This window comes from Echinops telfairi, unplaced genomic scaffold (assembly GCF_000313985.2).
Source record: "Echinops telfairi isolate 266 unplaced genomic scaffold, ASM31398v2 ScPeMD7_9;HRSCAF=40, whole genome shotgun sequence".
NCBI classification, from domain to species: Eukaryota; Metazoa; Chordata; class Mammalia; order Afrosoricida; family Tenrecidae; genus Echinops; species Echinops telfairi.
In genome coordinates this window covers 98,837,185-98,852,887 of record NW_022103906.1, presented here as the reverse complement: position 1 = coordinate 98,852,887, position 15,703 = coordinate 98,837,185, and the positions used below count along the sequence as shown (strand labels likewise).

Here is a 15,703-nt window from a genome sequence, read left to right as displayed (position 1 = left end):
CACACACACACACGGTGTTTTGCCCGAAGGCCAACCGCCATCATATCTGGTCAGGTCCATCTACCCTGTGCTGGAAGGGACCCCAGTTATCTCACCCAGCCCTAAGAACAAATGGGCGGAGGGCCCAGCAGCGAGGTGAACACCAGCTTCCTTGTGCTGAGTTCCTATTTGTAGTGAACAATGTTACCACGTGTCAAAGACATGTGACGAGGGTGGTCCACTGCAGATTAGAAAGGGAGCGTATGCTTATCTTGCCCCTGGGTACTCAGGCCCTGGCTGGGACTGAACATTGGGAGACAACCTTTGAGGCTGGAAGGTGCTGGGGTCCTGCGAGACAGACAGGTGCCAGCCACACCTAGAAGCTGCATCTTTTTGGGGGTGGGGTGGTGGTGAGGAGGTTGAAGTTGTTCCCCACTAAGTGGTTAAATAAGCACAAAAAAGCTTATGCTTACTTTGTCCCCAGAAACAATAGGTGCCATCTCCCTCTATTTACCTGCCCCCACAGTGATCTCTCCTTAGGTAAACCGTTCAAAGGCCCTTAGAGTAAGAGGTGTGCTCCTCACTCAAACCCAAACTGGGCAGCTCTGGGGCCTGCTGGGCCAGCCGTGATTTCCGGAGATTATCTGAAGGTCAATTTGATTGCTATAACCCAACAGAGAAACTCGCTGCTATCCCATGGATTCCAACCCACGACGAGGGTTGCCCCTGTGGGTTCCGGACACTGTGAAGTCCAAGGTTCTCCCTGGACGGCCTCAGAATAGACGGGCATCTGCTAAACAAAGCATCAACGGGAGCTCCTTCCTGGATCTAATACGCCTGAGAAAGCTAGGATGCCGATCTTTGTGCATTCTATAGAATTTTTGACAATTTATTATTAAAGTGCGTCTGACTCGGCCATGGCATGGTCAATCGCCTCATATGCATATGAAAATGACGCACAGAATAAGGAACACCAGAGGAGCCTTGCTGGGTCTGAATGACGGTGCTGGTGGAAAAAACGGACCAGGCCACAGGCTGGCCAAAGAACAAAGCCGTTCCGTCTGGAAAGAAGTACAGCCGGAACGATCCTTCGAGGCAAGGATGGGGCGACGTTGTCCCAGGTACTTTGGACATGTCGTCAGGACATCCTGCCTGGGGCAGCACAGAGGAAGGCCTTCGACGACATGGGCCGACACAGCGGCTGCATGGATGGGCTCACCCGTGAGGAACAATCGTGAGGCTGGCGTAGGACCAGCAGTGTTTTTTTAAAATCATTTTATTGGGGGCTCATACAACTCACAATTCCATACATGCATCAATTGTGTAGAGCATATTTGTACATTTGTTGACCTCATCATTCTCAAAACATTTGCTCTCCAGTTAAGCCCCTGGTATCAGCTCCTCATTTTCCCCCTCCCTCCCTGCTCCCCCTTCCCTCATGAACCCTTGATAACTTATAAATCATTATTTTGTCATATCTTACACTGTCCGACGTCTCCCTTCACCCACTTTTCTGCTGTCCGTCCCCCAGGGAGGAGGTCACATGGAGACCCCTGTGGAAAAGGGAGAGCGGCAGTGTCTTGTCCTGCTGTGCCCAGGTCGCTGCATCCATCGACGATGACAGCAATCTCCCTAGACCCACACTTGACCCACACTTGGACGTGCCAGGCTGAGTCTGAGTGCGGTCTGCAGCCGTCTCTCTTCACTGGGAGGCATGCCCGCCATGAGGGCATGAGGTACCTGTGCTCCAGCCGTGCCAGCACGGTCTTCCCCAGTCCTCTCCAGGCTACCTTTGAGCATGAAGGGCTCATCTCCAGGACTGCGTCACACGAGGCTCTGCTGCAAGCCATCAGGTTTTTCGGGGGCTAATCCCTCAGAAGTGGACCACCTCTTCCTTCTTCCTAGTCTGTAAGCCCCTCTGAAACCTCTCCACCCTCGTTGGCACTGCTGGCATTTGAAAGAGCACAGCAGCAAGCAAGTCGTCACAGCACAGCACACTGCACCAAGCAAGTCCACAGCAAGCACCTGAGAGAGGAGCGCTCTCGTGTGTATGACTCCTGGAAACCAACCAAGCCCGGTGCCATCGGCGCAATTCCAACCCAAAGCAGTCCTGTACACGCACTGGTTTCAAGACTGGATCTTTTCTCTCTCTCTCTCTTTTTTTTTTTACAAACCCATTTTATTGGGAGTCATACAGACATGTTCCGTAGTTCAATCACACCAGGCAGTACTGTACAACTGCTACCACAATCAGTTTCAAAACATTCTCTTCCTTCTTGCTGCTTGATATCAGCTCCCAAGACTAAATCTTTAAGGGAGCAGACAACCTCTTCTTTCTCCCTTGGAATGGCCGGCCTGTGAGTTTGAAACTCCGAACGTTCCGTTAGCAGCCCAGTATCTAACCCACAATGCCACCTGGGCGCCTTTAGTCTTGATGGACTCTCTTTAGACATCTTCGTACAATACTTCACCAAGTGCTAGGTGCATGCCAGGCACAGGGCATGCTGTTTTCATCTACTTCTCCTAACTGCTCTGAGGAAGCAGGCAAGGTTCAAAGCCCAGGGATCTTTCATTGTACATTGCGGCCTTGGTATGGATTACAGCCTCATGTAAAGAAGACCCAAATCCCCACAACTGGACCAAGAGGAAGCATCGTGATAAACGGAGAAAAGTTGTCTTGCATGGACCTACATTCAATGCTCACAGCAGCAGCAAAGAGATCAAAAGATGAGTTGCACTGGGAAAGCTGCCATACAAGGCCTCTTTATAAAGTGCTGAATATCAAGGCTGTTACTTTGAGAACCATGGAGCACCTGACCTAAGCCATGGTGTTTTCAATCACTTTATAGGCATGGACATGATTAAATAAGGAAGGCCAAAGAAGAATTGATGGGCCTGAACTGCGCAGCTGGTGAAGAATACTGACCGTACATGGACAGAGTGCTCCTTCGAGGCAAGGAGAGCAAGACTTGGTTCTACATAATGTGGACATGTTCTCAGGAGAGAACAGTCCTTGGAGGACATCGTGCTTGATGCAGTAGAGGGCAGAGGAAAAGAGACATGATGCCCCAGTCTTTCCAATACAACAGACACATGAAACTGAAAGCCCTTCTGACACTATTCCATATCCAATCTCCCCACCAAGAGTAATCATTAATCTTAAGTAGATTTTTAGCTTTCTTGTGCATGTTTTTATACTTTTATCAATGGTGCCATTTATACATTCTGTTATACTGAATATGCTAAATGTTATTAAATGGTACAAGACTGAATGTAAGCACTTGCGATTCGTTTCCACTGAGTATTACATTACTGACACGTAACCATATTACACGTGTACCTGCTCCTTGTGTACTTCCTGCTGTGGAGTAGTCCCTAGTCCAGAATACGCTTTAGTGACACCTCAGTACAGCAGGTAGAATATATGCTACTATGGTGCACCATCAAGTCAGGAACCTGGGGGACAGTGAGTGACAGAGGCGCTGGGCTGCTGGCCACAGGTTAGAACCAGCAGTCACTCTGCAGGAGAAATATGAGACTTTCTGCTCCAGGAAAAAGCCCCAAAAAACGTAGAGCCCCGGAAACCCACAGGAAGCCAGTCTACTCTGTCCTAGAGGGTGGCTCTGGGTCAGAGCTGACCCACAGGAAGCCAGTCTACTCTGTCCTAGAGGGTGGCTCTGGGTCAGAGCTGACTCGATGGCACTGGCCTAAGTTTGTTCTAGGGGCGAGGCTTTCACTCCCAGAAAGACCTGGAAAGAGAACTTCTAAGTCAAACACCCTCCACTTGACTATGTGTGAAGGGGCTTCAGATTTCAAAAGGTGGAACTAAAAGATCCTGGAATTTTTTCATGAACATTTTCCACCTTTCTCATATATTGCTCAGCTGCCCTCCACATCGGCTGGTACGGTCAGATTTCCACTTCCGTCCAGCTGATGAGTGCAAAGTCATATCCCATTATTCTTTTAATCTGTGTATCACCTGATCGCTACTGCAGCATACTCAGTTTCAATGGTTTCCTCTTTATTTTTGCCTCCTTTTTATTACTGTCTTTTTCATGCATAATTTAAAGGAGTTCTTTATGTATTTGAAACTCATCCTTTGCAAACAGCTTCTCTTAGTCAACAGCTGACCTCTTATCTTGGTGTAAGGTGTCTTTTCCAGCTGCTGTCTCCTGTGTGTTGTGTGTACCTTCTGCACTATACATACAACTGTACTTTTTAAATACAGAGTGACAGTTGTGTGTTTCAAAGGTTGTTTAATTAGAAACACACACACACACACACACACACAGAAAATTCTAGGGTAATTCTACCATCCAGTGAGATAAACCAGGAACTCTGAGTTTTCCATTATGGCATTAAAGCATTTATTAAGGTCTACTTTCTATTTAAAAACCAAGGATTTTAGGGCTCCCAATGCTAACGTTTTCCAAATCTGTGTAATAAATTTTATTGCATTTCATAAAACCTAAGTTATCCTCACAATGCTCATCTGAGAGAAATGTTATCTACATTTTAAAGGAAATAGCCCATGTAGCAGATTTGGGGCCTAAACCTCTTGGTTAGCTAGCTGCTGTCTTATGCTTGTCCTTTGAGCTCTAAAATGGAAGTTGATCTTAGCATTTTCTAATTGACCAAGGGCATCTAGGCTAAAAGTATGTCTTAAGAAAATGTAAAACCACTAATCACAAATTCCTATCTTTCACAACAAACTGCATGTCCCTTATCCTTTGAGGCTTTAAATGTTCTCCCTCTTATTGGAACAGAAGGGAGTGGATTTGGGGGATGTTTAAAATGTCTATCAAGCTATAAGCTTATCACATGGGCAGTCCTTTGGCCATATCTGCCCTTTCTGCTATGATAGCAGGAGCCACGTGTGGTGGTGAGCACTTGAGTTTTGTTTCCACAAGGGAGACGTGCTTTAGGAGTCAAATACACAGCACAGCTTTTGACGACAGCACCCAATGAGAACACAACTGTAAAGTATCTCTGTACTTTCATATTGATTATAGGTTGAAATGAAAGCATATCATGAAGTAGCTAGTGATTTTGAACCACTGACCCTTTGGTTACCAGCCCAAATCATAACCACTACACTATCAGAATCACTTAAGTGATAGATTATATTGACAGCAATACTTGAAAGAATTTATGTTCTCTATAGACATCACCAAATAATCACTCCTCCAGCACATATACCTGCGTATAAACCTGTTGATTTTTAAGATTTACAAAAGCCCACTGCTGTCAGGTTGATTACAACTCATCACGATCCCACATAGTGTTTCCAGGGCTGTAAGCCCTTTATGGGGACAGGCACCTTTCTCCCGCGGAGCCACTGGGAATCTGGACTAGCATCCTGGTAGTTCACTGCGGGCTCACAACCCATGGCACACTGCTGTATAACACTTCAGATAACACACTGAGACAAACACAACTTGCCATTTCTTCCAAACAGGTCAATATTAAGAGATGTTATTATTATAGACCTAGGAAGATACTAATGATGAAGTGCCCTGAATTTTTTTGCTAACAGTAAAAATCTGTCATTAATAAGTAACGTATGTAGGATAGACCTGATAGTCATGACATTTTCAATTCTGACTAACATGTATCACAAATATTGATTTGATGTGATGTAAAAAAGAAACAATAGCATAAACACATTTTACAATGCAAGCAACGAATTATTCAAAGGAAAAATAAAGGCTTGTATATCATAAAACGAAAAAAAAAAGAATATTATGAACATTAGTTACAATGGTTTCTTTTTACTTTTTGATATGGCTACCAGGAAACTCAACCTTATTTTTGTGGTTAGCATTTGTGGCTCACAATATATTTCTATTGACTCTACTGATATACCTGACACACCTCATTTTAAAAGTCTGATATATCCCCCTATTTTTCATACAGCAGATATGTGCCATGTAAGAGTTTGTTAATTAGTCTCTATATCACAAGCCTTCTGTAGTAAAGCAACAATTGACTGATAACAAATTCAGAGTAGAAACCCTTCAACTCTAAGACAGTTAAAGGTGATTCTAATCCTCAGCAGATCAACAAACACAGCTCTTCAGCCCATATCTCTACTGGTATGCGAGTATAACCCGGCAGACCCCTGCACACCTGCATTTACTGCAGTAACCTCCACGACAGCAAACCATGGAAACAGCCCAAGCCGCGCTCCAGAGGAGCGGATACAGGACTCTGTCCACGCACACGTGGGAGCGCACGCAGCAGCAGCAGCGGCAGAGACGACGACAGCCCCTCACAGTCGCGAGACTGGCGAAGCTGGAGAGCACTGTGCTCAGCAGGCTCCGCCGTTCAGACAAAGGCAAGCATTTCACATCACCGTTGTTTTAAGGGAAACAGAAAAAGAAACGTGCTTTATACACCAGGAGGCAAGACGCTGATGGCTACGAGGAGGCCAGGGACAGGGATGGGAGAGGGGAGGGATGGGAGCCGGGGATGGGAGGGGCCGAAAGGAGGGTTTAGCAGGATACTGTTGATTTCATGTCATGAGATCTAGAGGAATACACACATCCATCTCGCTGACCAATCCTGGAAACAGGCGGGTTTCGTTCTGTGTGCATCGGGTCACTGTGAGTTGGAACCGACTCAACTCGATGAGTGACCACACCACAGGCTCCCTCCCTCAGCACACACTGGGCCTGAAGGCAGGCTGGGGCCTGGCAAGGATGGAGGACATGGTGCAGGACCTGACACTGTCACAGGGGGGGCTTCACAACGTCCGGGGGAAACACTGTTCTCTTTTCACCCCATTTTCCATGAAGTGTTTGGATCCCCCCGCATACCATGAGTCTGGGCTGACTATCGCCCCGAAGAGATCGCTCCCACCTGCCCGTGATTAATGACAATCTAAACCTAAAAAATGTGCTCCTTACAAATCACCACAGAAAACCCAAGTTTACCAAGTAAGAATGAAGCTGTACAACATGCCAGCAGGCACAGCAGCTTCACCGTGTCACGCCGTGCCCATCACGTGTCCTTCCGCCTGTGTCCCTCACCTGCCCTGACAGTGTCCCTGCCGCTCATCCCACAAGACAGAGGCACTCCGTGACCTTTGTTAAGCCGAACTTTGTAAGTGTAAGTAATTCCTGTTTACTCAAACGGGGCGTATTCTACTGAGCGGCCACTTAGACTAGCTTCTAAGTCTGACTTGCTCTTTAAACTGTGAACACCTTACTTATGTAGGGCTTGGGGCCGCATTTGGCCCCATCTCTGTGCAGAAGGCCCAGCTTCACGCGTGTTTTCAAATCACTGAACTAAAAAGTAGGAAAGAACATTCATGCCTTAAGGGTGTTTAAGATAAAAACTGTGTGTGTTTGGAAACGGACTGTGGAAGCAATTTTAAATTCTGCTCGGCATGATTGAATATGGAATGGTATATGTATAAACTCCCAATTAGTAATAAAATTTAAAAACACACAGAGATCCAGGAATGGGTTTTGAGCTCTCACTAAATCCTACCTCTAATTTAAGAACAATTAGTTCTTACATCACGGCCCTGCTTGAAACCCGCCCTCAGAAAGGGAACATAGAAGATGCGGGTGCTATAGCAAAATGGGGTGAAGAATGTAGATGGCTCCCAGCGATCAGATAAAATAGCGTCTGGGGTCTTAAAGGCTGTCTCCAAACAAGCAACCCTCTAAGTGAGATGTCAACTAAGTCCATATGGAATAAGTACACCATCATCAGTCACCGAAGAATTGGAATCCATATAATCCGGAGTCGAAGGAGGGACCAGTATCAGAGCCTAAATTGTGAGAATCCAGTTTGCAGAAGGCAATGGATGACAGTGGGAGCCCACGATTCATTATGGGAACCACATAGGAAATAATCTTCTGGTGACCTCCCTCTACCCACAATTGAGGGTGGGAGAAAGTGGTTACCAGACAGTTGCATTAGAGATGAGTCTAAAAGTCAAAGGCATAAATCTGACTTGAACAGTTAAAACTTTCTTAGCTGATCCTCCTTCTGATGCATGCTGGACCTAATCTGGTTTTCAACATTTTCTATAGTTTTTGTTTGTTCATATTAGGGTGTATCTTAGAGGTGTTATGTCACTGGAGGTCACACTCTTGAAGTTGCGTCATATGTTTTGGTAGATGACACCCAGGATTGATGAACCTAGAGGGAAAGCGAGTAGAATAAGGATTTCGGGGGGCGGGGCATGTGTAAAAGGGAGATGATCTCAAGGAGTCCAGGAAGAAAAAGAAGGTTTGGAAACTGATTGTGGCAGCAGCTGTACAAGTCTGCTTCACATGATTCATCTATGGAATGATATATGTATTAACTCCAAATTAATAATATACTTTTTAAAAGTGTTTAAAATCAAGGAGAGTCGACTACCAAGAGTGTAGTTCATATTTTTCCTTCCTCTTTATTATGGGCTTAAAGCGCTTAATATAGATTGCTATCCTTAGAAACTTCATAACCCAAAATAATAATTTAAAAAAAAGAATTGTAAAGAAGCCTTCTATGCAGCATTCGGTACATACTGACCGTACTCACAACGGGTGAACGGGACAGAAAGACATGGTTCCTCACTCAGGAAGCTCACAAGCCAGCAAGCAGACAGACACTTGCAAGAACGAAGGCTGTGAACCTGTGATAAAGAATGGGCGCTGACGGTTATGAAGACCGAGAGTAGGAGGACTTTTGGACATGTCTCTCAGAGTGATTTCCATCCTTCCGATCTGCATGACAACGACCCACCACAGTCTCGTATCCATGGAAGGCACCGGGGGCTGAGTCAGCTGAGGAAGGAGAACTCCTGAGTTTACCCAGCAAAGAGCCCTGCTCTGCAGACAGATCCAGACAACCGCTCCAACCACTCCAACACTAGACACCAACGTCCCAGAGCCTCCACTCCACGCTGAAGCCAACACTGTTTAACGCAGCCAGACTCCTGGGGGTGGGGGGGCTGTCTCTTAATAGACAACCCCCTAAGTATATTCTAAGATCACCCACAGACAACCAAAGGTCAGTGTATATTTCCATCACGCATAGGAACAAAGGCAGGAAATGCAGGACTGCATCAAGAAAAGAGACCAACGAGAGAAGCAATACCGGGAGGGTAAGGGAAGGTGGGGAAAGTAAGGGGGAACCAATCACAATGACCGACAGATAACCCCCTCCCAGGGGGACGGACAACAGAAAAGTGGGTGAAGGGAGACAGCAGTCAGTGTTAAGACATGAAAAAAGAATTATAAAGTATTAAGGGTTCATGAGGGAGGGAGGGAGGAAATGAACTGATACCAAGGGCTCAAGAAGAAAGAAAACGTTTTGAAAGGACTGTAACCTATGTACAAGTGTGCCTGAAACAATGGATGGACGTCTGGATTGTGAGAAGAGCTGTGAGAGTCCCCAATAAAATGATAAAAAGGGGAAAAGAAAACAGAGAGATTTAAAAGTAGGTTTCTTCTATTACCCAGATAATAGGTTTATCTCGTGTTGATCAGTCTTGAAAAGGGTTACAAAGAGTTCCCCTGAACTGGGCAGGACTGAATGTTCAATACCGGACGAGGCTGCTCCAGTGAGCACAGGACACTCAGTACTGCACTTGGCTGTGTGCCGCGGGCCTGCGGCACAGGCCTGCGCCGGCCTCCCCATGCCCATCACCTGTGCCCAACCAGCTCCTTGAGGGTCTTCTTCGTTGTCGTTGACCCAAGTACAACTCAGATTAAAAAAAGAAAGACAAGCATGAGCCCTCCCTCCTCTGACCCCCCCACCCTGCCAAATGACACACAGCACAGACACCGTGACCGTCGTCTCCCTGGACACAGCAGTGCACTGACCCATTCTATCCAGGCCCGGGTAGAATGAAACCAAACCCCAAACCCCTTGGGCATCAGGTGATTCTGGCTCATGGGAATCACATGAAGTACTCCACATTAAACCATGGCCCCCACCCCACCCCGCCAGGGACCTTGAACAGACTAAAGGAACAAAGGAGGCATGGATACGAGAACCAAGAACGACTGCCCTTCATGAAGAGCATTTGGATGATCCGCAAGTTGGCTTCAGAAAGTTTGTGGGAAATTGCATTATCGTTTAATTCCATTTTTCGTATGTCCCAATGCGTGTCTCTGGGTATTTGCAAGTCTGAAGATATGCTGAAAGAACAGTTTAAGAGTGGTCTACTGGCACAAGTAAGCAACTCCACTGGGTTGGCAGTTCGAACCCACCCGGTCACTTTCAGGAGAAAGTTGAGGCAACTTGTTCCCGCAGAGGTTACAGCCTAGAAAGCTGTGTGGGGCGGTTCTACATGGCCACGTGGTGTCTGAGCTAAAAACTTCTGCTCATAGCAGCCTCATACCCACACTGAGTAGAAGAACGAGTCCTGGGACATCCACAGAACTGGAGCTCTCCCTGCCGGCAAGGCCATTCCCTCTAGGACAGGGTGGAACTGCCCCGCGGGTTTCCGAGACAGGGGTAGAAAGGCTCCTCTGGGCTTTCTCCTGCGATATAATGGGATGCTACAAGCAACAAAGGAGAATTAGCTATCCCCACCCCCACGGATCTCAAAATGACCATTCTGAGTGAGAGAAGCCGCGAGGAACAAGAAGAGTACCCTATAATATGACCCTGTTTATACAGGGAAGCAGACGAGTCCACCATGGCAAGGACATCAGTGGCTGCCGGGCTGCCAGGGGAGGGAGGCCTGCAAGAAGCTCGGAGAGGCAGGAAAGGGGCAGGGGGAAACCTGGCAGGGAGGGGTGCTGGATATGCTCAGTATTGTTATTGTGGTGGCAGTCTCACGGATTGGGTACACGGCAAAACTCATCGAGTCGTGTACTTTCAATAGGCTTAATTTATTGTGGGTCAATCACATTTCAATAGAGCTGTTAAAATTTTTTTTTTCATGAAAATGAATTCACATGGACCATCATTTGGCTTTAGCCGAAAGTGTTATGGTGTTATTTAAATTACTTTTGCTTTTAAATGTATATTTTATTTCAATTACATATCATGCTTTGTGAACAAGCAATTTTGGAATGAATACCAGGATGGAATACTTAAATGCCTGTATTTCATCCTCATTCATCATCTATTTCAAGGTTTGGAAAGCCAAAAAGCGTTTTAGGGGAAACTCCATCTCTCACAGAGACACCAGGTCTGATCTATAGAGCAGCAGGGACCGTCCAATCCAACGTCTTCAAGTGATAGAGTGCAGAGCTCCTCCTGTTAGGGAACTCTTCCTGTTCTGCGGCTCTGAGCTTGTCACCTCAAATCGTCACGTCAGTCTTGACCTTTCCACTGAGCTTCAGACGTTCACACTCACCTGCATGGTAACCTTCTCACTGGAATGTCTAAAAGCAACTTACAATAGCCAAAAGGGAGTTCGGATTTTCTCCTTCCAACTTCTCCCCTAAACATACAAGCAGCCCCTTATGGTGCATCTCTGGGTCTTTTTAGCTCAGTATTCAATTTATACCTCAGATTCATCCCCTGGTCTCCCAATTCTCCAATTACACAGCTGCCGTTAGTCCTTGCCTGGTCAATGTTGTCACGCTGTCTTAAAGAGCAGAGGAGAAAACTTTCCTGCAGAGTTTCCAAAGCTGTGATGTTTTCCGAAGCAGACAATCGCATCTTCCTCCCACGGAGGGGTTGGTTGGTGAGCAGCCAAGCCCTTCATCCAGTGCTCCACCGGAGCTCCTCGCTGAGACGCCCACTCCTGAGAGCCACCTCCACCCACCCACCCACCCCCACCCCTCGCCCCCTCGGTTTCCTCCCTTGCCTCGGCAGCTCAGTTACCACACAGTAGCCCGAGTCACCTGAGCATATCAATCGCCCAGTTTTAAGATAGCCTAGTAGGCTGCCCATCATTAAATAACTGAATGAAGTCTTAACTTGTTGTTGGCAGCTAACAACTTTGAATCCTTCCTCTGGTCTGAAAGAGCCAGGCCTTCTACCACTCTTTCTCTCACTGACCACATCAAGGCCCACTGACCTCACACCTCAAGCCCATTTGCACACAGAGGCTAGCGCCTCCCTTACCCCGGCTGCCCAGGACCATACAACAGTCCATTATCTCAGCACACACTTCCTAAGTGTCACATCGCTAGAAGCTGCCCAGACTAGCCACCTGAAGTAGCATCCCCAATCCCTGCTCATCACATTTTGTTGACTTCAGTTATTAAGACCATTTTAAGTTATACTATAAATTTATTTTACAATAAAAATTCATCCATGTAGTCATTCACTCATTATTTTACACATAGTTATGATTATCAGAAGCACTAATGCAAATAAGAGTGGTGATCCCTTCCTAATTTAACTCAAAAGCACTCATTCACATCCAAGGGTCTAGCATGCTGGTGGATACACCCGTACCCCCTCTGTCTGCAGCTGTGTGTGTGTGTGTGTGTGTGTGTGTGTGTGTGTGTGTGTAAATTTCACCTATCCCATTCCCTTTGTTCTGCTGTTATTTTTAAGTGCCCTTGAGTGGATGCATGCAGGGCCCTGGATGCACAGCTGAGGGAATTACTTCCAAACTACACGCCACTGAGGGACAAATCCATTAACTGCCTCCCATGCAGTCTGAGCAACATGGACACTGCCCTGTGGAGCAGGCGAGGGACACAGCATCACCAGCAAACCCAGCAGGGCTGTGCTCGGGCCCCACTACCAAGCCCGGGACAGCCCTTTCCGCTCCAGGGATAGGACGACAGCTGCAGATGGGAGAGCATCAGGACATCCCAGGGTATAGATGGCCAGGTTATCATCCAAGGTTGACACTGCCTCTGCATGGCTATTCAACACACAGCCTCATACAGCTCCTGCGATGAGGTGTGAACCACGGAAAGGCGGCAGGTGGGTGGCTTTGTCAAACAGAAATGTGCTCCCGCTGTGGAGGCGGCTGGAGGTGGGAATCCGGGGACCAGCGCTAGGTCACGGCGCTCCTCTCTGTGGGCTCTGGAGGAAGGGGCTTATCTCTTCTGAGTGGCTGCTGGACATCTTCCTGAGGTTTGGCACACCCTCCCCCACCCCTGCCGCATCTCAGCTATTAGCTTGTTTGCTTTCACCTCTTTTATGTCTTAGCTCAGCTGGACTCAAGGCACCAAGGGACAGGCAACTGGAAGCCCACAGGGTGTCACAAGCATGGCAGCTGGGTGAGGAATGACACACATACTGGGAGAGGGAGACGCAGCTCAATCCCCAGATGCTTGAATGGCTTGCTTTAATAAAGGTTATTCCCCCAAAACATTGTTCTCTCATTCACATCTCCATGCAAGATGGGGGGGAGCAGCAGGAAACACCACAGAACAAGGCAGTGCACCCAACGGGACTATGTCTCACCTGAGTGTCATCTATCTATCACAGCTGCTCTATAGGAAGCTGCTCACTGCCGCTGAACAGGCCAAAATTACAGACTTTGCTCTGGCCTGGCCAAGAGACCACTGGCATGTATGACCTCTTTACCACATAGTTTCTGAACGTAAAAATAAACATGACTCCGATCTACATTTGTGGACTATGAACTTCGCAGAGAGAGGAAAAACCCCGAACATTCTATACTTGTCTCTTCCCTTCACCAAATACAATGCCTACCTGGTGAGCTCCCGTGTAAGACCAAAAAGATCATCAAACAGGCAGTGGTTTCACACATTTTGCAATCTTATAAAAGGGTCCGTATTGTGCTTCTTCTTCCCACCCACCACACCAAATTCACTGCCACGTGGTCACTGTGACCCTACAGGGCAGAGTGCAGAACCTCCCCTGTGGGTTTTCGATACTTGAACCTAAACAAGAGTAGAAAGCATCATTTTTCTCCCAAGGAGCAACTGGTGACCTTGTGGTTAGAAGCCCAACAAATAACCCACTACACAAGGAGGCTTAGGCCAGTAGGGCTCCTTCTCACCCACCAGGATGATAGCTATAATCAACAAGCAACAAAATAAGCAAGTGCTGATGAGAACGATGGGCGGGCGGGGGCGGAACCCTCACACACTGCTGCCAGATGGGAAATAGGACAGCTGCTCTGGTGATTAGTGCCTCGAAAAGTGAGAGTTGTTCCCATAGGTTCCACCAATGACCTGAAAACTTAAATATGCACAAAAGTTCACAAATGTTCATGGCAGCATTACTCATGTTTGCCCAAATCCAATGGCAGCGAAGCGAAACACCGCAATACGCCTCTTCCATCCCTTTCCCTTTAATTCCCACCAAATGGCTGGGTGGGATCGTGCAAATAAGGTGTGGTGGTCGGGTGCCAACCAGAAGACCCAAGATGCAACAGAAGGGCGCACTGTCCAGTCCCGCGCCACGCTTGTCTACGCCCAAGAGCCCACTGTTGCAGCCACTGTGGTGATCCACCTCGTCGAGGGCCTTCCTCTGTCTCACTGCCCCTCCACTTGACCAAGCACAATGTCCTTCTCCAGAGGCTTCTCTGTCCTTGCCACGTGGCCAGAGTCCTTGAGACAAGTCTTGTCATCCTTGCCTCTAAGGGGCACTCTGTTCACAGTTGTTCCAAGAGAGACCTGTTTGTCCTTTCGGCAGTCCATGTTTCTTTCGAGATCTTTCCCCAGCACCACAATCCAAAGAGCACATCAATTCTTCTGTCTTCCTTATTCAATGTCCAGTTTTCATAGGCACACAAAGCAATTGAAATTAACAAGGCTGGGGTCAGGCACACCTTAGTCCTTAGGTGTGCTCTTCAATACTCTACAAGGGTCTCTCGCAGCAGACTGACTCAATGCAGCTTGTCTGATCTTTCAGCTGCTGCTTGGAGGAGCATTGATTGTGGATCCAAGCAAGACAAAATCCTTGACAACTCCAATCTTTTCTCTATTTATCGTGATGCTACCTATTGGTCCAGTTGTGAGGATTTTGGTCTTCTTGACATTGAGTTATAATCCATGCTGCAGGCTGCAATCCTTGATCTTCAACAGCACGTACTTCAGGTCCTCCTCACTTTCAGGAAGCAAAGTTATGTCATCAGCATGCCACAGATTGTTAATAAGCCTTCCTCCAATCCGGATGCCATTCTTCTCCATGTAACCCAGCCTCTCTGATTACGTGCTCAGTGTAGACTGGATAAGTATGGTGAGAGGCTACCACCCTGCCCCTCCCCTTTCCTGCTTTGAAGCCGTGCAGCATTACCTCGTTCATTCGTGTAACTGCCTCTTTCTTGATCCGTGTGCAGGTTCTAGTGCGCACGATGAAAGATGCTTCGGTTCCCATTCTTCTCAAAGCTATCATGGTTAGAGGTGATCCAAACAGTTGCGTGCCTCTGCGCAAGCAATAAAACACAACTAAACATTATTTTGGCATTCTCTGTTCGAGCCAAGATCCAACTGACATTAGCAATGATATGCCTTGTTCCATGTTCCCTTCTGAATCCAGCCTGAACCGCTGGGCAGCTCCCTGTCAATGTACTGCTGCGACTGTGTTGGACGATCTTCTGCTAAATTTTACTTGCATGTGATAGCAGCGATTTGAGCAATCTGTTGGGTCACCTTTCTTTTGTATGGGCACAATACGATGATTATCTTTTCGTTCCATATGAGTGGTCACGGACCACAGGAAAATACCCTGGTCTCATTGTGCTCAACAAAATGAAAGTTTACTAAACAAGGTATGTTCTCATACCGAATAGACAGGCCAAATCTTATCACCTGATAATCATGGGTTTTGATTATATGAAGCAGGAGAATGCCAACGTGCTGCTGCTGGCAGTGACCCTGGGTGAACC

General features: G+C 47.2%; 1 protein-coding gene across 1 annotated transcript in view; it reads right to left on the bottom strand.

Annotated features, from left to right (window-relative positions):
- MBOAT2 (membrane bound O-acyltransferase domain containing 2) overlaps positions 1-15,135 on the bottom strand; it is a 147,074-nt gene extending 131,939 nt beyond the window's left edge. Inside the window, exon 1 of the mRNA XM_004696015.2 lies at positions 15,112-15,135. Coding sequence (XP_004696072.2) covers positions 15,112-15,120 — 9 coding nt within the window. The 5' untranslated portion in view covers positions 15,121-15,135. The remainder of the gene's footprint in view (positions 1-15,111) is intronic.
- Between the last annotated feature and the right edge of the window lie 568 nt (positions 15,136-15,703).